At 39.9% G+C, this 25,318-nt stretch overlaps 1 protein-coding gene across 12 annotated transcripts in view; it reads right to left on the bottom strand.

The window, feature by feature from the left end:
- ablim1b (actin binding LIM protein 1b) overlaps nt 1-25,318 on the bottom strand; it is a 290,641-nt gene that overhangs the window by 130,160 nt on the left and 135,163 nt on the right. For 10 of the 12 annotated variants that reach the window (XM_052027491.1, XM_052027497.1, XM_052027496.1 and 7 more), the window contains 2 exons: nt 9,301-9,484; nt 4,522-4,631 (listed from right to left, as the gene is read on the bottom strand). In XM_052027491.1, the coding sequence (XP_051883451.1) occupies nt 4,522-4,631; nt 9,301-9,484 (294 nt within the window). Of the gene's footprint in view, nt 1-4,521; nt 4,632-9,300; nt 9,485-11,115; nt 11,231-11,829; nt 11,850-25,318 lie in introns of those variants that run through there. The other 2 variants (XM_052027499.1, XM_052027498.1) reach the window with 2 other exon arrangements.

Here is a 25,318-nt window from a genome sequence, read left to right as displayed (position 1 = left end):
CTCATGAGGGATATTTGATAAATACCACTAATAAATAACAGTGCACATGCAAAGCTATGCCTGTTTATTTTACAGGGTAATGCATGTCAATGCATTTTGCAAATAAACAGGCTTGACAATGGGTTTGCACAGGATACTATTTTTGCAAACCACACAATGATTCTGCTATCAGGCCCTAGAGGACGAAAGCGGAGTTCTGGATGAATGAAGGTGGAAGCAAGGATATTCATTCGTTTGTTCTAAATGCAGCACCAGTTCTATTCATTATAATGTTGCATTCCAACCAGTTTCCTAAAGCAATCTATAAATCTACCAAAGTAATAATGCCATAAACTCTGATGAAGGAATGCATTTTACACAAATTCCATCTGTACAGACATTATCTCACATTTACTGTGCCTGCACAGATAAATATGAATGCAGTCCTATATTCCCCAGATGCTGTGCTCAAATGCACTAAAAGATAAAGTGGTTTCCGCTGCTCATTACATGGTGTGAGAAGTTTAGGGGAGGCTTGGCTCAAGTACAATGTGTGCTAAAACGTCGCAGTTTGTGGATTTACAAGCTTTAGGACTTGTTGGATTTATACTTATAAGCACAACACACTGCAAACTTGTCAGCCGGGCTCTGTGGCTTGGATTACAGATGAGGAAAGGAAATTGTGGTTGCAATTTCACTTGCAATGTAAAGGCAGTGTTGTAGATGTACGGGACAATTCAGAGACACACTGAGATATGGGTCCAGGGCACAGCTAAAACTTTGATCGGATGACACCGAGACATTATGTCATGAAATGCTGCTTTAACTAGTCAAGCAGCTTTTTCCTCTTTTCCAACTAAGTGTTTGAAGAAAATAAAATAAACCAACTATTTTTGTTTCACTCCCCTATAATTTGTCTCCCAGATTGTTCTGAACAATGACTGGTAAATTAATCTTTAATTCCTGAACTGGAGAAGATTAGGTCTTTCTTTTCTGATGTGTCTGCTGTACCAATGATGAAAATGAGAGGAAACGTGTCAAGGTTCTTGCCTTCCAAGGCACTCAATAATCACCTTCACAGTACATTTTGGGAAGCAGAAAAAGTTAGAATATATTATCTGCTTTATAATAATCACTCCCTCCAAATGGAAAACTAATGGACACATTGTTTAATAATTTGATGCAAACAGCCAAAGACAAAAAAAAGTTCAAATTTCAAAAGATACTGACATAAAATGTACAGCCTCTGAAGTTGCACAAGAAAACACAAAGATAATTCCCATGTTGTTATTTCACTGGAGCCATTTATTTAGAATATAGCAGAGGGCAGAATTTCAGACAAATGGACCAAACCTCCCATTACTAATGTCCCAGAGATTCATCAAGACTGTTGATTGAAAGTGGCACATTTAATCCTGCAGCAATGGACAGAGTCATAGAGAGAGTGAATTAAATTCCTTCTCTTAGCACCAGGATTCTGAAGTCCATAAAGTCTCTGAGGCACGATTTGTTCCGTTGCGACAACGTTATTTTCAGGGCTTGCTTTTTCATGGATATTAAAAGAATTGCATCAAATGTTATACTCCCAACAAATCAGTTGTGCAAGTAAAAATTCAGTAGCATAAAAATTCAGATGCGCAGCATTACTTCCTGCCCCCCACTATACTCTCATTGTTTTTGCAGAATTGCAACAAGATTGTATCTTCAAGAAAGGAGGACTTCTCATGGTAGCTCAATGAGGTCACTTATTGGATGTATTTACTTAACAACACCAATACTGAGTACAAATTGACAGCATCAAATTAATGATTCAGCTTTTATTATGTAATATATAAATGCTGTAGACATTTCATACAAAGAAGGTACATGTTCCTAAACAAGAGTAAAGTTTTGCCATTTACCAATTACATCATTCAAAATTGTTCTGCCTTGTATCCAGGGTTATATCCTCATATATTATCAGTCTTAGCTCAATGGTGTGATATCTACTGCTGTGTTAGAACCATCTGGATACAAACACTACTCCAGAAACTTAAACAAGTCTTGACTGACATCTCAGTGCAACACTGTACTATCAGGAGTGGTCTTTGGAATTAAAAGTGTTTAACTGAGGCTCTGACTGCTCTGTCAAATGTACAAAAGCAAACAGACCCTGCTACCACAAGTAAAAGCAGAGTTACCCCTTTCTGCAACCAAAAACATACAAGAGATTATTTGGCTATATTTCCCTCCCCCCCTTTTTTGTGGGGCCATATCAAAGGTCAATTGATGACCGCATTTCAGAGTTTACAGCAGCGATTGCATCTTCCAAGTACTTTGTTAACAGAGAAGCACTTTGTGATGGGTTGCAGGTGCAAAGCTCGTACTGTAAATGCAAACTCTTTGAACTACTATTGCAAATTTGAGTTATAACATTATGCCTTTTCCATTGTTTTTCTTTCATGCAGTGTGATCCAAGTATATAGTCAACTTGTGCCAAGGATGAACAATATAAAGTCCACACAAACATTATAAATTATGTCTTAAAGTTTTAGCTCTGTTTGTAGATGAGCCAACAATTTTTTGGAATTTTTTTTCTGGTAATGCTCTGAAAATTGACTTGGAAACACAGAATTGGTTCAATTGTTCCACTCTTATCAGTTGATTTAATCTAACCAACAAGCATGCAACATTAACACAAGAACAGCACGGTAGCGTAGCGGTTAGCGTAATGCTATTACAGCGCCAGCGATTGGGGTTCAGTTCCCACTGCTGTCTGTAAGGAGTTTGTACATTCTCCCCGTGACTGCATGGGTTTTCTCTGGGTGCCCCCGTTTCCTCCCACATTCCAAAGACATATGGGTTAGCAGGTTAACATGGGTATAATTGGGCGGCATGTGCTCGTTGGGCAGGAAGGCCCTTTTACGGTGCTGTTTGAATAAAGTTTTAAAGTAAAGTTCTAAAAATTAATACTTCATTACACTAATCCATCTGTGTTGTCTTTCTTGACCGTTTAAAGGGATCTCAATGACTTCTCTTGTAAATATTAAGTAATCTGCAAGTTAACTAAATCTAAGCATTTAGATTCTGAGGTAGTTTAATCTTGCTTATGCGGTTAAAATTTAATTAAAAGAGAAACAACGATAACCATTACATATATTTTTGCAAAGATAATCACTTAAACACTTCCATAATGAAAATGATTATGGTAATGATAGAAACATGCAACTTCCCTTAATCTTATCAGACTTCCTTGATACAGTAAAAATTCTACTGAGATGAATGCATCTGCCAATCATGTGCCAAGTCGAAAGTGGGGCACCATCCATCAACAGAATTCCTAGCCTAAATGCTGCTTCATATGCTGAGTATTCTGGTGGTGGAGTGTACCAACAGCCGGAATGGCTCTTCAGCCTTTGGCTATGCACAAAATGAAGTCCCAAACTTGCTTAGATTTATGGAGGTAAATGTCAGCAGTTCACCATGGAACTGCTGGTATATATACCAGCAACTTTCAGACCAATTAATTTTCACCTTGGTACATGGCAAATTTGTACAATAAATGTACCAGAACTCCCTTGGTATAATGTGAATACTCATTAAATAAAGCAGCTTGAAATACAACAAGGAACACTCAGCACATCAGGCAGCAGCTTAGGAAGGTCAGAGGTTGAACTGAAAGGGTGTGACCAGAATCCTTCATTTTTTCTCCCACAGCAGATGCTGCCTGAACTGCTGAGCATTTCCAGTTTTCTTATGTATTACTTCCAATTTTTATCATCTGTGGTACCTTGCTCCTGTTGAGCGTGCTGAAGAAATAACTATTACTTTTTCACTAAAAAAAACAATTAATGGGATTTTATTACTTTGACTCTCAATACAAAATAGGTACTCAGATAAAATTTGTGACATCAAATTTATCAAAACCCTTTGTCCCAATTAATCATTTAATCACTCCAGGAAGTTTTTTTTTACTTTTACAATTCATAGTGAAAATTTATGATGCCTAGTTTCAATGTTATGGTAATAGGAAGGTACGTTGTTCTAACAGTTTTAGTCATAACTGATATTTAGTTGATTATTAGTCGAGAAATAGATTCACTAGCATTTCTAAAGAGAGATTTGGGATTTCCCAGTATTTTAAGTTTACACAAGATTAGAAATTCTGCTTACTAATATCTGTGATAATAATCATGAATGTAGCTAAGAATGACATCTAGTTACCACAACAATAAAGATGAAAAAGGCATTGAGATATTTTCTATTTAAGACAAGTATCATCCTAATTTACCAGCCTTTCCAATTATAGATAAGCCATTTCTGCCATCATTCCAAAAAAAATTAAAGAAACGGTTATTAAACAAGTCATCAAACACTGACCATGTAACCCATGTGCTTGGGAGCTCCAAGAATGAGAAAACTAGTCAGTTCAGAGTAAGAACCATCGAGTCTTACTTCAGCTCTCCAGAACTTATTACTGGTGTTGCAACAACGGAAGGAATGCAATTGTTTTCCCATTGCCAAGTGAGACTTGGACGATTTTCCCCTGGTATATGTACTCACTGTTGCTACTGACAATCTCTTTGGGACTGGAGGACTTTGGCTGGGCACAGCGCTCGCACAGACATTCTTTTCCATTGAAAGTCACACGGTCCCCTGCTGGAAAAGGACGCCTGGAAAACAACATAAAAATATTATTGGAAGTGTGGTATGAAGCAAAGCAATCAAAGTAATTTCCTAGAGTGAAGTCAAGCTTTTCCTTTGGCTGTTAGCTAAATGATTTGAGGTATAACTGCAATTCTTTAACAGTACAACTCTGCATACCCGAGGGTCCTTGTAAAATTTACAAGAACACTTTGAAGGGTTAAACCCAACTCTTTGGCTTTAGATTCAAAATTGAAATTATATACTAGTGCCCCTTTATTTTGCTTTTGAAATATAAAAGCTAATCAAGACTCTGGTACATTGTCTCAGCATTGGAATGACTGTGCTGCAATTTACTGTGCATCCAACATCTGTGCACTCAAGCAGTTAATGTACCAGCCAGCGAAGTGCAATTGATGAATGTACTGCAACTAACTGCTGTTGCAGGAAGCAATGCAAGTGTTTCATCTGCTACGTAACTGTTGGTAGAAATAAAGACTTTCATTTAAATATCATCTTCCATCACCCAAAGTACTCCATGACTGGTGTAGTTTTATTACAGGAAACAATGCAGTCAATAAGTGCACAACAAGCTCCCAAAATAGTAATGGATTGATGATAATTTGATTTTGATGACAGTAAGGAATAAATTTTGACAATCGTGCAAGTGAATGCCACCTCCCCACCCCATCACTATTCGAATGGGATACTTTGAAGAGGGGGCAAATGGTTCAGTGCATCAACTGAAAGACAGGTCCTCTAGCAGTTGAGCATTCATTCAGTGCTGCTCTGGAGCATCATCCTGGAAGCTCAGCTTCAAATATGAAGACAACATAGGGAAGATGCTACCAACTGAGCCACAGCTGGCATATCATTACTGACAGCGACAAGAAACTCTGGACTGATTTCTCAGCTTTACAGTAAGTAATAATAAACAACATTGTTGTCACAGCTGAGGAGTCTTCTCGATTATGAGGGTGGTGATATAATAATAGCAAAAGGCAAGGAAGACCTCAGTATCACCACTGAAGGTGACAAACTTTTATAAATGGGCAGAGTAAAGGACAAAGGAAACTTAATAAAACTTTTCCTTTTTACTTTGATTATTTTATATGCTTTATGGAATTTTATGATGAGGGTCTGATTTCATATATAATAAAAATAGGGATGCAACAAAGTGCATAGCAACAAAGTGAATCTTAGCTCCTAACACTTAAAATTGTGTCTTCCCAATATTTAAAAGCATAAGAAATTACAACAGAACTAGGAGTTAGTGTTTGAACAATTCTAACTGGTGCAGGAAGTGAGATGCAAAATTATAGACAAACACCTCAACAGACCAACAAGGGAAATGATCAAAGTAAAGAAGAATTTAGGAGGGTGATCAAAAAAAAAAATCACACTGGAGAAGTTATTTTTAAGGAGGGTCTTACAGGAAAAAGGAAGATGATTATCAAAGATATTTCGAATGATTGAGGCAGCAGTAGGTGTAACCACCAGCAGTGCAACAAAGGATTATCCACACAAAAGGCTAGAGATCTTAAACTCAGTTTATTCAGTGAGAGGAGGAGACAAATATCATGAGGGGATGGGGTAAGGTGTTATTTAAAACAAAATTAAAATTTTAAATTTGAGGCTTTGTGTGACTGAAAATATCAGTCCATTACTTTGCTGTGGAGTCACGTAAAGAAAGGTCGGCAAGGATGATGTGTGGGAGTTGTTGCAGAATACGACGAGTGCCGAATTCTGGATAGCTTGAAATAGGTGGAAGATGTACCAAAAAAATTAGTGAATTGGCACAGTACAACAAACTAGTTCAGGATTTCTTAAACACAATTTCATTTTGTCTTGACATGCAATGCTCAACAAATGTAACAACAGTTACCATTAGCAATGAAACCTTTAAGACCAGAAACCTTGCAGCCTTGCTGGGAAATCTGAACCCAAGCACCAATGCTTAGCTGAGTCAGTTGTATTTAACCTGTCTTGACCTTTATGGCCATCCACAGGGCCAAATCCTGAGTTTCTTTGCTCTCTGGAGCTAACTTCCTCAAGTGACGTCCACAATCGCACCAACCATATCAAGATCTCAAAAGCTTTCAGTTGCACTCAAAGGTTAATACCCACTTCAGATGTGGGAAAGTAATGGCCCTTCTTTGCCTTTACCTCAACCTGGGCAGTGATGCAATTCCAGCCCACCATTTCAATTCGACCGAGTAGTGCTCGAGAAACCAATGATAGGTGAATCAGATCATAATCTGGGAAATTACATTCTCTTCCTTGACAAATTTGAATTAAATGTATTTAACTAAAACATATGCAGTGCTGTCAAAAATGCTCTTCCAGCTTATTCCTGAACACATTATCCCAACATAAGCAATAATTCTCAGTAAGACATAACACAAAAACATTCCAAACATTTCGAGGGATGATCCACTAGACCTTTTTATTTCCCCCTCCCAGCATTTATTAGTGGATACATTTCCCAATGATTGGCTCTAGTTATCCTTCAGTGTTTTCTAACCCAGCCACGCCAAATGGGAAATACAGCAGAACTAATAATGGCAAGGAAATCAGAAACTGTTTAGGAAAAGTGGATTAATTCTAATTGTGCATCCTATTAGATTAGACTGTGACTCAGACATAATCAGTATAATATCGTTATCTGCCAACACCTACGATTGAGCAATCTAGAAACCAACAGCACACAAATTAGTTCCCCCATGTCATGATTAAATGTTCAACTTTAAAGAAAGTTTTCTCAGTGCCAAAAATTATGGCTGTGCATGTCTGATAAGACAAGACCCACATATGCATAAATTCAGGACAACAGACTGTTCTACTCCTTAGGTGTTCGTTATAAAATTAAGAATATTTCATTGACGGAACAAATTTTTAACTCCATCAAACTCCAAACCAAAGTCAATGGAAAGTGGTAGCTAATCAGTGAGCAGGTCTGAGAGGAGGGGCATTGCAAGGACTGGCTTGCAGTGGGGAAGGAAGAAGCTCAAGGTACATTTTCCTGTCTTTGCAACTATAAAGGCGGTAGAAGCAAGCATAACTAGTTATTTCTTGGGATTTTTCTGGCCTAATCACGCTTCCTACTTGCTTGGCCTGGTGTTAAAGATAAGAAACCTATGGGAAAACAACAGACCATTTCTACAAACAATTGCGACTCCCCATCTACTCAATTTCTGCCTGGCATTTTATGGTATCCCGTTATAGAAAGAGCAATAAAATCACTGAGTAAAACGTAGCAGCTAGAGATAAGCCCTCATTTTGAGCAAATATTTGTGAAACTGAGTTTACTTCTATTAGAGAGATATAATAGACTTAAAATTATGATAGTTTGAAGGGGGAATTACTCTGCTCTTTGACTGCAGAATCCGTGACTGAAAGGATTAATTTGATGACCCATCAAGTTTGGGAAGTGCTTCCAAGAACTGTCACCGCACACTCTTTGCTGGAATACCTTGCTGCTGGGAGGAGTTGGAATAAAAGCCATTGCATGTTTTAATGCAAATGTGGTTAAACATTCAACAGAGAGCAAAATACGGAGTAAACGTGAGACTGTTTCAGATTACCCCAGCACAGATCTCGACCAAATTACCCCAGCACTTTGGCTAATGATCTGCTTCTGTACTACAAATCTTACTGGTACTAGGGCTTTTAGGTATCAAGAATAATTCTCATGGTAACACAATAGAACATAGAACACTACAGCACAGTACAGGCCCTTCAGCCCACAATGTTGTGCCGACATTTTATCCTGCTCTATCTAACCCTTCCCTCCCATGTAGCCCCCCATTTCTTTATCATTCATGCTATCTAATCACCAAGAGTGATTAGATGGCATTCAGATTTACATCCTACTTTGCATTGCGTGCACTCCTAACTCTGGTCCACTATGTCTCATAGTCTATGCCCCTTTCATTCCAATTTACTCATAGTGCCAGAGCCTTTGGCCAGTACACTCCCATGTTCTGGAATTCTCCTTCAGCAACTTTCCCTCTTTAAGAATACATCTTAAAACCTTCAACCACCATCATTTGACCAGCTCCCCAACCACCTAAGTTTTCTCAAAGTCCAAATTTCCCTTGAAAAGAGCAATTCTGTTTTATTACAGACACCAATCTTTGTATGAAAAATCACGGTGGCATAAAAAGATACACTTAATTAGTGCATTCTTCTCACCAGGATTGTTTGAGGCATGTTCCCAGGTAACACAATCACTGCAATTCCAGACACAAACATTAGAGCAGAAGTAGGCCAACAGACCCCTCAAGCCTGTCCTGCTATTCAATGTGATCATGGCTGATCCACGCTCACCTCTGCTCCTGTGCCAATTTCCCACAACTCACTTCCTCAATCTATCAAATACTTACCCATCTTAAATATATCTAATGATCTGGCCTTCACCATCCTCAAAGGCAGAGAATTCCAGAGGTTCAGAACCCTCAGAGAGAAGAAATTTCTACACAACTCAGTTTTAGATGACCAATCCCTCATTTTGCAGATACGTCCCCTTGTTTGCAACTCTCCCACCGGTAAAAACATCTCAAGGTTGAGGATTTTTTATGTTAAAATAACATCACCTTTCATTCTTCTAAACTCCAACATTTCTCATGAGTTTTGTTTCCCCCTTCGCTCGACCCCCTCCCCTCCCCCGACTTCCCACACGTAACAAAATTATCTTACTTGCAAATGGAGCAGACAAAGCATTTGGGGTGATAGGTTTTCCCCAGTGCTGTAACTACTTCGCCCTCGACAAACTCTCCACAGCCTTGGCAACGGGTGCCATACATGCGCTGATAGTCCAGGGAGCAAAGGTAATCGCTATTCTTCATGAAAAATCCACCCTTGGCCAGGTCACAGCCACAAACTGAAAACAGAATGCAAATAAAAGTGATGTTAGATGAATGATCTTTAATCGACAACTTTATGCAAACAAAGCCTTACGTACTCTTCAGTAATAGGGCAGCCCTCATCCCACTTCCCTCCTCAGCTCCATGCCCAGGAGAGAAGAAAATAGTTGCCTCTCAGAATTGAGTAATAACCATCAACCACAGAACTTGGAATTCAGTCAAAGTGAGTCATTCGCATATCCCAGATCCTCGATGTCATCAAACAACCTGTAGTCTTTGCTTACATAACTCGAATAAAATCTGAGAGAAGGGAGTTGACTAAGGCACTTAAGAAAGGCAGCTTGGTCAGTACTTGTTGAGAAAGGGATACCAATGGTTACAGATTCTAGGAGTATGGATTCTCTAAATGCAAAATTCTTCATGTAGCCACAATAATACTACAGACTGCACCAATACCTTTGGAGTTCTGCCAGCTAATTAACATTCATTTCCGGCAGGCTTCATTGAAAAGGGAAGCAATTTTTACCTTGAGTTACGACTGTGGATCTGCTATTTATCTTTCATATGTGTAGTCTAATGAAGTTTTGGAGAGTTTTCCCTTGACTACAACTTTCCATCGTGTTCAGTGTGTATGGATAAAACAGAACAAGCTTCACTCAACAACGAGTACATGGTTAGCCCATATTAACTCGTGCAGTTTTAACTGCGTTACCGATGTAACACCATACACCTCTGAGTTTAGAAGATTTGTAGAATTGTGGCAGAGACCAGATCGTTAGACTGTCCAAATGTTACATTATATATTCATTCGACAGATATTGGCTAAGCAGTTACATATTCCCAGCATTTTATGATACAGATTCAGAGTTCTGCCCACCTCCATGAAATAACATTCTGTGGCGACTCACCGTCTAGTCGGGCGAACCGGCTCGGCAGTCGGGTCGCGCGGCGTCGGAGCGACGAGGCCCAAGATGGCGGCGGGCCTCGTCTTTCCGAGCGACGGGGAGAACCCGCGCGCGGGAAAGTCCTGATGACGTAGGACTTACGTCATTGCCGGTTTTTTTGGGCGGGAGTTTTTCTCCCTTAAAGGGCCCGCACAAGGCGGGAAAATAAACCAGTTCTGTTTGGCAATCCTCCGAGTAGAGTCTTGTTTTATTCCGCGGTAGCAACCGCTACAATTCCAATAATTCTTTGCTTCATTTTTATTTACTAGCTTCGAAAATAAATCACAAATTAAAAATTACTAAATAAACCTATTGGGATAGTTGAAAATTCTGTTGACAGTATACAACCAAGTTCAGATGATACCACAGTCTTTAAAAAACTGTAAAATTAGATTAAAAATAACATTTTTAAAGGCTTAAGATGTATTTTTATCGGCTTAAGATGTATTTTTATCCTCCTCAGTCAAGTATGCTCAATTTATCTTGCCGAGTCTGTTCCTAATGTTGCGTTCATGCAGGGTTATTTAATAAGAGCAGGGCCCATACTTCTTCACTCAAAAGGTGTCATTAATAATAAGTAATCAGCAGTTTGCAGGCATGAAACACATGAACGGTTTTCTTAAAAAGTCCACTTCCTCCCAATTACATTAAACACCAATTTTTCTAAAATTTTGTTTTGATTTCCCCATCTCAAAAGTCCCAACCTTTAGTACTGCAAAGAACAGCTTTTTTAAAAAAAAATCAGCTCCTTCCTCAGAGAACGGCATTGGAAAAGTCTTTCATAAAAGCAGCGATGGAGGAAGCAATATCCAAGGAAACACAGAGATCCCAGGTAAATCTAACCAGAACCCACTGTGCAGATTGAAGTCTAGGTTGAGCCTTTCTGAATTGGCATGCTGCTTTCTCGAATAAACTATTACACTGACTGCCCTTTACATTCTCACCAAGTTCAAAATAAAGCAACATTGATATTCAGATACTAATGCAGAATGGCAAATTCTGGAAAATCCAAAAAGATCTACATTTCCATTGCACCTTTTACAACTTGAGCATATTGCAAAGCACTTTTCAGACAATGAAAAGCAAAGGAAAAAAAACAGGTTGGTCAGCTTTGAAAAGAGAAACAGTAATGTTTCATTAGGTTTTGTTCAAAGCTGATGAACCAAAACATGTCTGAAAGCTGACTGGCTTGCTGTGCATTTTCAGTGCTTTTTTCTAGTTGATTCAATGCAAGTCCTGATTCTAAAAAAATAAAACGTTCGCAGCTCTTGGCCATCTGCTGTACCGGTTGTGAAATGTAATACTCCCAAAAATCTACCCCCACCCACAGTGTTTGGGGAGTATGCCAAGATCTAATAAGCAGCAAATTACAAACATGGACACAATACCCAACTGTTCGTGTTCTAAGCAAAACTTACCTACGAGCTTCACGAATTGCTATCGCCAAACAGCCTTTATTCAGGCCTAAACCACATCTCCATGACTACAGTAAAGCTCCAACCAGCACTTCTTAGATACGTGTTCCTGCATATATCAACTTGTTAACCTTTAACCCAGAATGGGTTTATTTAGCATTTCTAGCATACCTGGCAAGCTATTTAATTCCATTGAAGGTCATTGGGAAAATTCCATCTTCAAGGTGCTCATTGTAAAGATATAGCTGATAGAATCCTGTGCTCCCTCTCTCTCTCTCTCCCCCCCCCCTCTCTCTCTCTCTCCCTTTGTCCAGTGTCAGGGAGTATATAGGTCAGTCGGTTGGAACCCAAGTCGTCCCACTCTTGCCATGGTATCTATTTGACTCTGCCTCAGAAATTGGGAGAATCAATTGCACAACTTCAGGCCTCAGTTTATCCACAATCACATTGGCTGAAGCAAGTATCAAACAAGGCAGCAGGTGCCGAATGGAGATTTTTCTGATTCAAACCATCCTTGAGAAATTCAGACCTAACAAGACACCCAGCCACACTGCTCATGCCACCTGGAGGCAGGTGGCATAATCACCTCCAGAACCACAGACTGAGAAGTTCAACTGGACAGGAAACACGAGCGATTCTCTCTTCTCTTAGTTGCCATCTCAACATCTTTATGCAATGTGTATAAACAGCACTTCACAATTTACTATTATGGAGCGGGTGTTCAGAGTGGCGAGCTGTAGCTTGGCAGTTGACACTGATGATACAACTCTGCAAGCTGCAGCTACACACGTGACCTGAAAACCATTGCCTCGACTTTAGCAAGGGTGCCTTTGCACCTTTGGTGCTGCACACTCTTCAACTGCTTAACTACTCCTCCTCATTTATTCATTGCCTGCCAGAGGCAGGGCATTAGTTGCAATCTCCTCTAACCAGGAGAGATGTCAAGGTTGACTTCCAGTTGGCACTACCAGGGCAATCACCAAGTACTTAACAAAATTCCAGGGCAATATGACAGGCACCACACAGGAACAAGTTATTTTTATTCTTTCTTTCCAGTATCCCTAGCTTATCGTGAGGCTACGTCGCATCATCCAACAGGTCCCCAGCACTCGTCAACCAACTATCGTCAACCAACCCATTGATTGCTTCTAAGCGATTTGAGAACCCATTGTCTAATTTCTTTTCCCTTTTCATTTGGGAGAGGGGTTTCTCGTTCATCTTCCATTTTTAAACCTTAAAGAATAATTTAAGACTAAAATGAAGGAGATCTGAAGAACCATGGAGTGTGCTTCCAAAACTTTCTGATTTTACGTCAAAGCTTTAGTATTTAGTTTTTCCTCTGGGTAAAGGACTGAACAATTGGAGCCAAAAATTATCACAAATAATTGAATGCCTTCAGATTCTGCAAGATGTTACTGTGTAGAATATGCAACACTCAAATGTTAATCTTTCAAGTTGACTCTCCATTTAAAAGCCTCAAGCCCACAAATAATTTCCCACACCTTTCTGAAGAATACTTACAGGAAATGTGCAGACAGGAAGGGAATTTGGCAAAGTCAAATGATTGAAAAGTCAATGCAAACTGGGAGAGGTGGCAAGACCCATGCAGAGAATAGCCAAAACAATGCTTCTTAATGTGGAGTCTGCTCAGAAAACTAATCAAGTCAATGTGGAATGCATCCTGTACTTCCTTAACTGCATTGCAGTAAACAGCTTCTGTCATCTCACTTTACTTTCAAGTAATACAACCCAAGGTTGTCAATTTGCAAAGATGAGGCTGGGTCATTCTTGAGTTGGTGTGGTTTATGATTAACCAAAAAGGTATCAGATGTACATTTAAAGCTGCAATATTTTGCATGCTACAGAATCAGATTCCTTACAGCTCATTATCAGATGCTAATCTCCAAAACCCTTGAAAAAAGCTGTTTTGCTTTCAGGACATCAACTGCAAAATGCTGGATGGTGGATAATTGCTCGTTGTTCAGTGACAATATAAAGGTCTGAATACACAGACAAGATGTAAGTGTCCAGCATAAATATTGTTACCTAGCTGTTCATTCTTGCTACGGTTGACTTACTCCACATTTTCCTGTATTTGCAATGGGCTGCAATAACTATATTACTGGACTACGTACTTCCATCACTCTGCAAATTATTCCTGTTGCTGCCAATTTGTTGCACTATCAAGGATTCAACAACCGTACATAATCGATTGTCTTCTTTCTGTCATTTATTAACAAGAATGTTTTTATTTATAAAGACTCAAGTAGCAGATCAGTAATAGTGAATACTGAAAAAAATGAACAGCTGTCAAAAACTATGATTTAAGCAAGTGCCTTTTTCAATCAGCAAGTACTCCAGCTTGTCAATTTGGTGTAAATACCAGAAATTGAAAACATTCCACTGACTAAAATTAAAAACTTTCTTGCACATTCTATCCTCATTAAATAGCTATCCTCTGGCATACATGAGTAATACCAAGGTAATCTAGGACATACAAGAGCTTTGCATAACCAAGTTTTGTGGTAGATAATTACACAGAAATTGAAAAGCAACTTTCAGAGATGGCATATGTGTAGTTAAACACGAAAATCAGTTACAATCCAAAGTATTCTGCTCCTTCAAAAGCAGTCATAAACAGCCTCTCAGTGATAGCCTCAGCACTGAAAATGGATGGATCTGCATGACGATGTATTAATTACCTAAGATGCAGATTAAACTCACCAGAATCAAGTTAAGGTTTGTTCACTGCAGTGTTCTAACACCTAACCAGTGTGTCTTAATTTCTGCCAAACAATCCCTCCAGCACTGAGAATATGCGTAAAACTGCAGATGTGCATTTGTTCTAGGTTTTAATTGCTATATAAAAAACCTTTATCTGTATTTTAAAGCATAGATTCCTCTCATTCGTTACTTTCTCTACTCAACAATTGATTTTACCATATTACCCGATGTATCCTGATTGGGCTGCTAACTATTTATTCTTCAATCGGTTTGGAGAATCGATCTTCAATACACACAGCTGCACTCCTTGTTCCCCCAATTATTCCGTGGAGCACAGCACACTTCTTCTGCAATTTATGCTAGGTTCATTGAAAAGAACCTCTAAGTTTCAGTGGGTAGGTATTACAGATGGCTGTTTGTTGCCAAGAACAATATCCAGACTGTGAAGTGTGTACATGCTCCATTGTAGATGCAAACATAAGCAAACAAGGCACTTCATTGTGGACAATTCTGATCAAGAACTCAAAGCTCTCAAAATGTACATGTTGTCTACTCTGTGGTTGTCCCACCTCTGGTGGAACATATACCCTTGATGTATTGTGCTTCTACCCATACTTTGTAAATTAAACAGGGTTATAAATATAGACAATGCTGGGTGTTCTCGGCCGTCAGGAAGTATCTGTGGAGAGAGAACGTGCCAAGGTTTCAGGTCGATGACCCATCAGAACTGTTCAAGTGAGAAAGTAAATGTGTTATATATTATATTTTGTTACAGGCACATTGTATATTTTTTCTTAAAAAGGCACCCCACCTCTTCCACCCTACAGCCTAAAACTTTAAGTAATTTGCCAATCTCTCATTGACCTCAGCTGCCAACAGACATAATAACAGGAGCTAAAATTTCCTGAATTGCTTGAGGAAGTAACTGAGCAGCTGTTCCGACAGGAGGGGCCAGTACTATGGCATGACCCTACTGAACACTGAGATTGTCAGTGGGCAATATTCAGATCAGAGAAACTTATTTATTCAAATTCAGTACTTTAGCATGATTAGATCCTAATTTTGTGTAAAATGACATTTCTTTTCCAGAAAAAGTCTCGATACAATTTAACTGACCAATTTGTCACATTAATTTTCTAAAACTTCTTTTTAGTTACTGCTCAACATATGTGGGAATCAGATCATGGTTTTGACATACATGGCATTTACAGGGTAAAAGTAATATTGGACTGTACTGCCCTCAGTGCACAATTATTATCGTTTATTATTGAATCAGGTTTATTATCACTGACATATGTCGTGTTGTTTTGTGGCAACAGTAATGTGCAAGACAGACACATAAATTATTATAAGTCACAAAAATAAATTAGTAGTGCAAAAGATGAATAATGAGGTAGTCTCTGCCAGTTTTTAAAACATTTATTCATTCTTTTGTGCATCACAAGCAAGGTGAGTATTTATTGCTTATTTCCAATTACCCTTGAGAAGAGTGGTGAGCAGTCCACGTAACTAAAAAGTGTTCCCACAGGGCCTTCAGGGAGTTCCAGATTTTGTCTCAGAAATGATGAAGGAACGGAGATAAACATCAGTTCCGGATAGGATGGAACTTGGTGGGGGACCTGGACACAGTGGTGATCCATGCCCCCATCACCTTCTAAATGGTCCAGGTTGCGAGTCGGAGGCAGAGAAAGAAGCCGAGGAGAGACATTGCAGACTGCAGGCACACTGTTCCCTCTGCAGCTGCAGTGGGCCAGTGGTAGAAGGAGTAAATATTTAAAGGGGAAAATCGGGAGGTCGGTTGAGGTGGGGGTGGTAGACAGTTGTGATTGGTGGTGTGGAATAATCAAGCAACCTGCTTTCGTTAGGTGACTTTTAGAGTTAATTGGAATTATACTTATTCAAGAAAACTTTACAAAAGACAACATAGAAAATAGGAGGAGTAGCCCTTTTCTCTCTTCAAGTCTGCTGTACCATTCAATACAATCACTGCTGATCCTCTATTGGAATACTATATTCCTGTTCTCTGCCCATACCCGATATCTTTCATGGCTGGAAATGCCTCATAGCACTATCAACACAGGTTCAATGCAGACCTCAGGTGCTGTATGGGGTTTGCACATTCTCCTTGTGACTGCACGAGTTTCTCTGCACATGTTCTGGTTTCTTCTCACATTCCAAATGCATGTTGGTGGGCTAATTAGCTACTGTAACTTACTCCTGGTGTAGGTGGGTGTCTTACCCTGTATCCTGATATTGTAGGCCTTCTTTCTGGACACCCAACTAAGGGAAACATCCTCCCTGCATCCAGCCTGTTGAGCCCTGAAAGAATTTTGTACAATATCCATAATGTCCACTTATGCTGCTTCGAATCATGTGATACAAGCTCTTAAGGTAGCAGCAACCCTCTGAATTTTAAAGATAATAGTTAAGCAGCTAACAGACATACACCACACAGATCACAACCTGGACTTTATTTTGGCTTTCCATCTAAGTAAAACTCCTGATAGGCAACAAAATAAAATAAAATCTCAGCAAACTGCAATACTCCAACATTTACAGAGACAAAAAATTCTGCAGATGCTAGAACTCCACAATTTAACCCAGAATGCTATCCAGTAATAAAATGTCATTTCATACACGTAACCACTCAAACTAACTGAATTTTGTGTCGTGTTTGAAATGTGTGTTAATAAGTAACATCTCCACTGCACTGTGCAAAGTATTTGAAATGCAGCAACAGGTCTTTGGTTTAGTAATATCCGGAGTGGAAATTCCAGATAAGTACAAGAATAAACAATGTCCAGGAAATACGGATGTACTTTTTCCAATTCTTTATCTGAGAGTTTGCACATTGTCTATGACTAAACTTAATTCACACGACCTGAGATTTTTTTTCCAAAGCACTGGAATGCATTGCTAGGGTAACGGTGGAGGAAGGTCCAACTGCACCAATGAAAAAGGGAACTGGATAAGTACATGAAAGAAAAAGAAATTGCAGGGCTGTGGGTGAATCAATGATAATCATTGGATTTTTTTTATATAATGCTGAATTAAGTTTCACTGGTTCTGCAGTGATATCCATTTTTTGTGCTTCTAAAGGAAATATGATGAAGGTAAGAAAATATACAAAAAAGTTTTACGTGAAATAGTGCAGACAAAGTCAAGAACATGGTCAAAACACAGATAGACTAAATGGCCTTTTTGTGTTGTAAATTTTGTGCAATTAAGCTTTAATTCATATAGATCAAAGACTATAGATTTTCCCATTTAGGATATAGTACACTTGATACCTTCTGATATTAATGCAAAAAGATGTTCTTTAAAAATGATAAACTGAATAACTTTTCATAAATTACATTGTAAAAGGGGCAATGCATTTAAATGAATTATTGTGCATTATTTTACTTTGTTTTAATTAATTGGATACTTTAAATTTAGTTCAAAATTATTGATTTTTAAAATTATTGAACCATTTCTTAAAAAAAAATTTGACTGTCAGAGCAATTTAAAAAAGTTCTAGAGTTATTTGATAGCAGTAAGTTGATAAAAAGCCCACTGGTGATCTACCCAGACCTCAGCTCTTCCTGTATTTCAGATCCCCATAGCCCTGATCTTTTAAAAAGTTCATCTACCTCCACTTTACATACTTCTAACAAGCTAGCCTCTGCAACTCTCTGCAGAGATTTCCAGAGATTCACTATCTTCTGCAAGTAGAAATTTCTACACATGCCAGTTTTAAATGACTGGCCCCTTACCTTGTCTCCTTGTGTGAGATTTTCCCACTAGTTAAAACATAACAACCCTTCTGCTGTGCCCCTTTATCTCTTCAAATGCAGAAGAAACCGATTTCTACTGATTTGTTACCTGAAGGCAGTCTGGGAATGTATCAGTGGAAATGGATAACTGTTAAGTTTATTGATGTTGGGAGTACTGCCAATAATACTTCATCATGCATAGACTAGAAAGGCGTTTACTTGGAGTAAAGGGAATTATGAGGCTCTCAGGCAGGAAATGGGAAGATTAAATTGGGAACAGATGTTCTCAGGGAAAAGTACGGAAGAAATGTGGCAAATATTCAGGGGATATTTGTGTGGCATTCTGCATAGGCATGTTCCAATGAGACAGGGGAGTCACGAGAGGATACAGGAACCGTGGTGTACAAAGGCTATAATAAATCTCGTCAAAAGGAAAAGAAAAGCTTACAGAAGGTACAGAGAGCTAGGTAATGTTAGAGATCTGGAAGAGTATAAGGCTAATAGGAAGGAGCTTAAGAAGGAGATTAGGAGAGCCAGAAGGGGGGCATGAGATGGCCTTGGCGGGCAGGATTAAGGAAAACCCCAAGGCATTCTACAAGTATGTGAAGAACAAGAGGATAGGATGCAAAAGAATAGGGCCTATCAAGTGCAGCAGTGGGAAAGTGTGTAGGAATCTAGCAGAAATGGCAGAGGTACTTAATGAATTCTTTACATCAGTATTCACCACGGAAGAAGATCTGGGGGATTGTAGTGGGGACTTGCAGCGGGCTGAAAAGCTTGAGCATGTAGATATTAGGAAAGAGGAGGTGCTGAAACTTTTGGAAAGCATCAAGTTGGATAAGTTGCCAGGACTAGTTGAGATGTACCCCAGGCTGCTGTGGGAGGCAAGGGAAGAGATTGTGGAGCCTCTGACGATGATCTTTGCATCGTCGATGGAGACGGGAGAGGTTCCGGAAGATTGGAGGGTTGTGGATGTTGTTCCCTTATTCAAGAAAGGGAGTAGGGATAGCCCAGGGAATTATAGACCGGTGAGTCTTACCTCAGTGGTTGGTAAGCTGATGGAGAAGATCCTGAGAGGCAGGATTTGTGAACATTTCGAGAGGTATAATATGATTAGGAATAGTCAGCATGGCTTTGTTAAGGGCAGGTCCTGCCTTACGAGCCTGACTGAATTTTTTTTGAGGATGTGACTAAACACATCGATGAAGGGAGAGTAGTAGATGCAGTGTATATGGATTTCAGCAAGGCGTTTGATAAGGTACTCCATGCAAGGTTTATTGAGAAAGTAAGGAGGCATGGGATCCAAGGGGACATTGCAGTGTGGATCCAGAACTGGCTGGCCCACAGAAGGCAAAGAGTGGTTGTTGAAGGGTCGTATTCTGAGTCGAGGTCGGTGACCAGCGGTGTACCTCAGGGATCTGTACTGGGACCCTTGCTCTTTGTGATTTTTATAAACGACCTGGATGAGGAAGTGGAGGGGTGGGTTAGTAAGTTTGCGGATGACACGAAGGTTGGGGGTGTTGTGGATAGCTTGGAAGGCTGTCAGAGGTTACAGAGGGACATAGATAGGATGCAAAGTTGGACTGAGAAGTGGCAGATGCAGTTTAACCCAGATAAGTGTGAAGTGGTTCATTTTGGTAGGTCAAATATGATAGCAGAATATAGTCTTAATGGTAGGACTCTTGGCAGTGTGGAGGATCAGAGAGATTTTGGGGTCCGAGTCCATAGGATGCTCAAAGCGGCTGCGCAGGTTGACTCTGTGGTTAAGGCGGCATATGGTGTATTGTCCTTCATCAATCGGGGCATTGAATTTAGGAGCCGTGAGGTATTGTTGCAGCTATATAGGTCCCTGGTCAGACCCCACTTGGAGTACTGTGCTCAGTTCTGATTGCCTCACTACAGGAAAGATGTGGAAGCCATAGAAAGGGTGCAGAGGAGATTTACGAGGATGCTGCCTGGAATGCGGAGCATGCCTTATGAAAGCAGGCTGAGGGAACTCGGCCTTTTCTCCTTGGAGCGATGGAGGATGAGGGGGGACCTGATAGAGGTATATAAGATGATGAGAGGTATTGATCAGGTAGATAGTCAGAGGCTTTTCCCCAGGGCTGAAATGGTGGCCACAAGAGGACATAGGTTTAAGGTGCTGGGGAGTAGGTATAGAGGAGATGTCAGGGGTAAGTTCTTCTACTCAGAGAGTGGTGAGTGTGTGGAATGGGCTGCCAGCAGCGGTGGTGGAGGCGGATACGATAGGGACTTTTAAGAGACTGTTGGATAGGTAGATGGAGCTGAGCAAAATAGAGGGCTATGGGTAAGCCTAGTAATTTCTAGGGTAGGGACATGTTCGGCACAGCTTTGTGGGCTGAAGGGCCTGAATGGTGCTGTAGTTTTTCTATGTTTCTATAGTTTAAAAAAACCTTGCATAATAATTGCTCTGAGATTTATTGCCCATTAATTCCAAGATTAAATCTCCAAAATCCATATGATTAATTAGGAAAATGACCTGCTTTGGCTCAAGACCACAAGAAAGTAATTTCTTAAGTAATTTCTGGCAGTGATGTATTCAATCAGCACCATGGATCATGTGTACAAATCAAAGACTGGTAATAGTATCTACAGGAAAACACTGCCTTGATTTTGTAAGCACAAATCCTGAAGGTCACCTTTGATCACCAGTAAGAAAATCAGTCAGCACCAGGTCATTTGTACAAATATGACATTCCTTTAGTGCTTAATGCTCCCCAATGGCACTTGTGCAGGTGTGCAGATAGGACACAGACAGCAGCAAGTAACATGGGACACACCAAAGGAACAATAAGTTTGGCCAATACCATACAAGTCAATGTTTTGTCACAGAAGTAAAATGTAAAATCAGCAAATTGCATGCATTAATAAAATTCTCATCCCAAAGAGAATTGGATCTGTGCATTTCAGATCTGTGAACCAGATCATATCCATGTGCAAAGAGGATATAACAGGCTTTTACAAAAGAATAATTTAATCTCAGCATGGTTCAAGTAATTGATCTGATTAGCTAATTATCTTTTTCAATTGGATCAGGCATATTGCTTACATCTGTCCAAATCTTGTTTCAGTCGTAATGGTATTCTGGCCCACAGATGCTTTAATCCATTTGCAAAGGCATTTACATATCTAGTTAGAAAGTGCATCTTTTACCTGGAATCCTCCTAATCTTTCGTAAAAAGATTTCATTTTTTTAGTAAAATAGGGAATATGGAAAATTATTTTCTCACTCAACACCATGCAGCAATAGGAGTCAACAATTGGAGTCACTAATTTCCAATCCCAGCAGATTAAACAATGAAATTACATTCACGAAATCTGGAAAAAGTGTTGGAAAAGCAGCAAATAAGACCTGGCTTTGAAACCTGCCAAATGAAAGCAATAACCAAGGATCAGCAGAGAAGCTGCTATCCCTCCAGAATTCCCATTTAGAGGTTTGACCATGATCAGGTGATTAAATATTTATCCATTTCCTTTCAAACAAAGTTTCAGTCTTTACTTCCACAGTCACATGATGAAGGATTCACCAGTTCAACAGCCCAGTTTCAGACTCCATGCAGTTTCAGGTTCTTCTCCTTTCCACCCAATTTCCCTTCGTTTCCCTCCTCTTCCCAATTGCTTCCTCTCCCCAGATGAATCACAGTTCTTAGCTGGAGCCAGCTCTAAACAGCAACCACTGCCAAGTTCCATGGAAAAGCTGGTCCATGAAAAAAAGCCATTAAATAATTCTATTTAATATTAAGAGGAAAATATTTGAGATACTGAAAATTTTAAATGAAAAAAAACAGAAAATGCTGCAGCTATCTTGGTCATCAATCAATATCTATGGAGAGAGAATCAGAGTAACAAGTAAATGGAGCTTAAGTTCCTTCCAACATGACACTAACCAAAATGTACCTTGTTGCACTGTGTGATTTGTGTATGACAACAGCAAAATTGCTAACTTCGAGCTGCTGCCACATACAACATCCAGGATAGGAACTCTTCAATTCCAGGATTGCTGAACAAACACAAGTCCTGACCTGGTCTGGCCATGATGTAACTGTACCCACACAGCCAGTGCCCCGTGAAAGAGCCTAGGAAGCCCTTAGGGTGTTTAGGGCATGTCAAAAAAAAATCTTGTCAGGGTTACCCATAGCCAGATAGTTTGAGTATTTGGAGCATATTTGGCACAATATCGCAAAAGTTTTTTTTTTGCAGGAATGTAGACAAAATTCAACAATGAGCCACGTAAAAGGTGGTAATGCACAACTTAAAAAACTCTGCCAAAAGGCTAAGTTTGAAGATGCTGGGGAGGAAAGAAGCCTTACAGGCAGCCAAAGATCCAAGGCACTTGGTAGCTGAAAGTAGGGCAGGTAATAGTGGAGCGATTCAAGTTGAGAGGGGGGGGGGGGGGGTGGTGGGGCAGAATACCTCAACAGATTGTAGGGCTGTGGATTGCAAACTTGGGGAGAGAAGCCACTGAGGGATTTGAAAACAAGACGGGAGTTTTAAATTATGATATTAATTAATTGGGAGCAAATGTAGGTCACTAAGCACAGGATTAATGTATGAATAGGACAGTTAAGCAAATAAATGAACACATTTTCTACATGGTATGGGTTTTAGTACAGATGGATAAACCAGATATTTGTGAAGGGAATGACAATCTCATGCTGAGTCAGCAGCTGGCACAAGGCATCAATCCAACCTTCAAACCAAGACAAACAAAACTGTGGAAGTCAATATTTCTGCTCTCCTGGAAGCAAATATGTGGGAAGTAAAATGTAACATTTGCACATTAGGTCATTACCGCTTCCACTTTTATAGACAATAGCAGAAGTGACACGACATGCTGCTTATTCTATTGCTAATATTTAAATTAGGCAACATGTTAAAACCAACTGTGGTACAGGCTCACATTAAGCTGCTTTTATATTGATGCTGTTTCAGTTTGGTATTATGGAACAGTAGCATTTGTAAGCAGAACCTTGGTGTTCACGTTTTTTTAAATCTAGCTTCTTTCTAAAAATAGGTGTAGTTATTCTCTGATGTAAGAGTCAAGTTGTCCACCAAGATAAGAGGTCTGATATTGAACAAAAGTTGAAAAGTGAGTGGCTCTTGCATGTAAGGAGCAGTAAAGGATGGATGTTGAGAGGCTGTTTCCTTGGCTGGAAAACCTGGGACTGCAGGGTGAGCCACGGTATCAGGACATGGGTTCAGCCCTCCAACTGAGAAGAGGAGACATACCCTTACCCAGGTGGCTGCGGATCTTTGAACTTTCCAGCCCAGAGAGCTGTGGATGCTAAGTTGTTGAGTACATCCAGCACGGTGATCCGTGTACTTCTGAATATTGAGGAATTCAAAGGAAGTAGTGCAGAAGAGGTTAACCAGGATGCTGTCTGGATTCGAAGATATATGCTGTAAGGAGAGGTTGGACAAATTTATGTTGTTTTCTCTGGAGTGGCAGAGGCTACGGGGAGACCTGATACAAGTGTTTCAAAGTTATGAGAGGTATAGATAGAATAGACATCTTTATCCCCAGGGTTGAAATGTCTAATACTAGAAGGTATGAGGGTAAATTTAAAGGAAGTGTGTGGGGCAAGTTGTTTTTAAAAAAAACACAGAATGGTGGGTGCCTGGATTGGTAGTGGAGGCAAATACGACAGAGGTATTTAAAAGGCTCTTAGATAAGCACAAGAATGTGCAAAGAATGGAGGGATACGGACATTATGTAGGCAGAAGGGATTAGTTCAGTTAGGTGTTTAATTACCAGTGTAATTAGTTTAGCACAACATCGTGGGCTGAAGGGCCTGTTCCTGTGCTGTACTATGTTTAATGTGGAATGGGGAAAATTGGGTCAAAGAGTGCAGTCTATTGCATATACTTTTTCACCCTCTCCCTCAAGAACTTCCAAGTATTCTGCCAAGCAGCAAGAAGAAACAACGGGAAACAGTGAGGAAATGCACGTCAGGCCACAGGCTTCAGTTCTGCACCATTTGATGGAACCTCTCCAGGGCAGGGTCCAGGCGCCACAGACACCTGTGTGTTTGCAGAAGCCCTGATCCTGTTCATGCCAACAGTCACTCCCACCAGCTCACCAATAGGTCTGCTCAACTGGCGAGGAGAAGATTTGTGAACCTGCTCCTCCTTTGGGGAGATTGTTTACCCAACAGGGCATGGTACTTCATCCATGAGCCTTCCTAGAAATCTGAAGGGAAACCAGTTAAATGCACATGGAAGAAAGGAATATAAGAACATGATGGTAGGGGTTAGATGAAATGAAGAGGGTGGCTGCGTTTGTGGAGCATGTCTGCTATCTACTTCTGAGTCTCATCTTTCTTTGCAATTACGTGTAATTTTTTTTGACCTGTAATACCTCAATGCACTCTGTACTAACTCGATGCATCTGCACTGTGTAATGAATTGATCTGCATGAACGGTACGCAAGACAAGTTTTTCCACTATACCTCGGTACGAGTGACAACAGTAAACCAATACCAATATTTGATAAATCTAGGAATACTGAGAGCCACCCAGGGAGTCACATCCAATGGAATTGAAGCCAGATCACATTCACTTCAAAGGCACCTTTTCATGAAAGGAGGGGAAATTGACAACAGGAAGGGTCCTCCTGTACAAACTGCAGCGAGTTGGCCCCACCACAGGCCCAGATTTTCAAATCAACTGTCAGATTAAAGGGTCCTGTTCCACCACAATAATTAGTTTCCTATAAATAGATCCAGATGGCTGATCAATTATTTCCGAGCAGTAAAAACAGCAACAGGCCTTGGCAACCTGTCAAATTCACCTCTGTCACATCCGTGAATTCCATGAGGCAGACAGGAACCCAAGACTCTACTTCCCACTAAATGTAGAACCCTTCTGCAGTTGAAAGGGACCAGAAGTAAACTGGGGTAAGAAACTATCTAGTGAGGAAATAATTTGGCAAGTAAGATTGTCTACTCTTCACTGCCATTGGATGTCACCGTCCTGGTAAATGACAGGCAGCA

Source organism: Pristis pectinata, chromosome 12 (assembly GCF_009764475.1).
Source record: "Pristis pectinata isolate sPriPec2 chromosome 12, sPriPec2.1.pri, whole genome shotgun sequence".
In the NCBI taxonomy this organism is placed as follows: Eukaryota; Metazoa; Chordata; class Chondrichthyes; order Rhinopristiformes; family Pristidae; genus Pristis; species Pristis pectinata.
The sequence above is the reverse complement of the archived record's forward strand: the minus strand, read 5'-3'. Positions and strand labels throughout refer to the sequence as shown.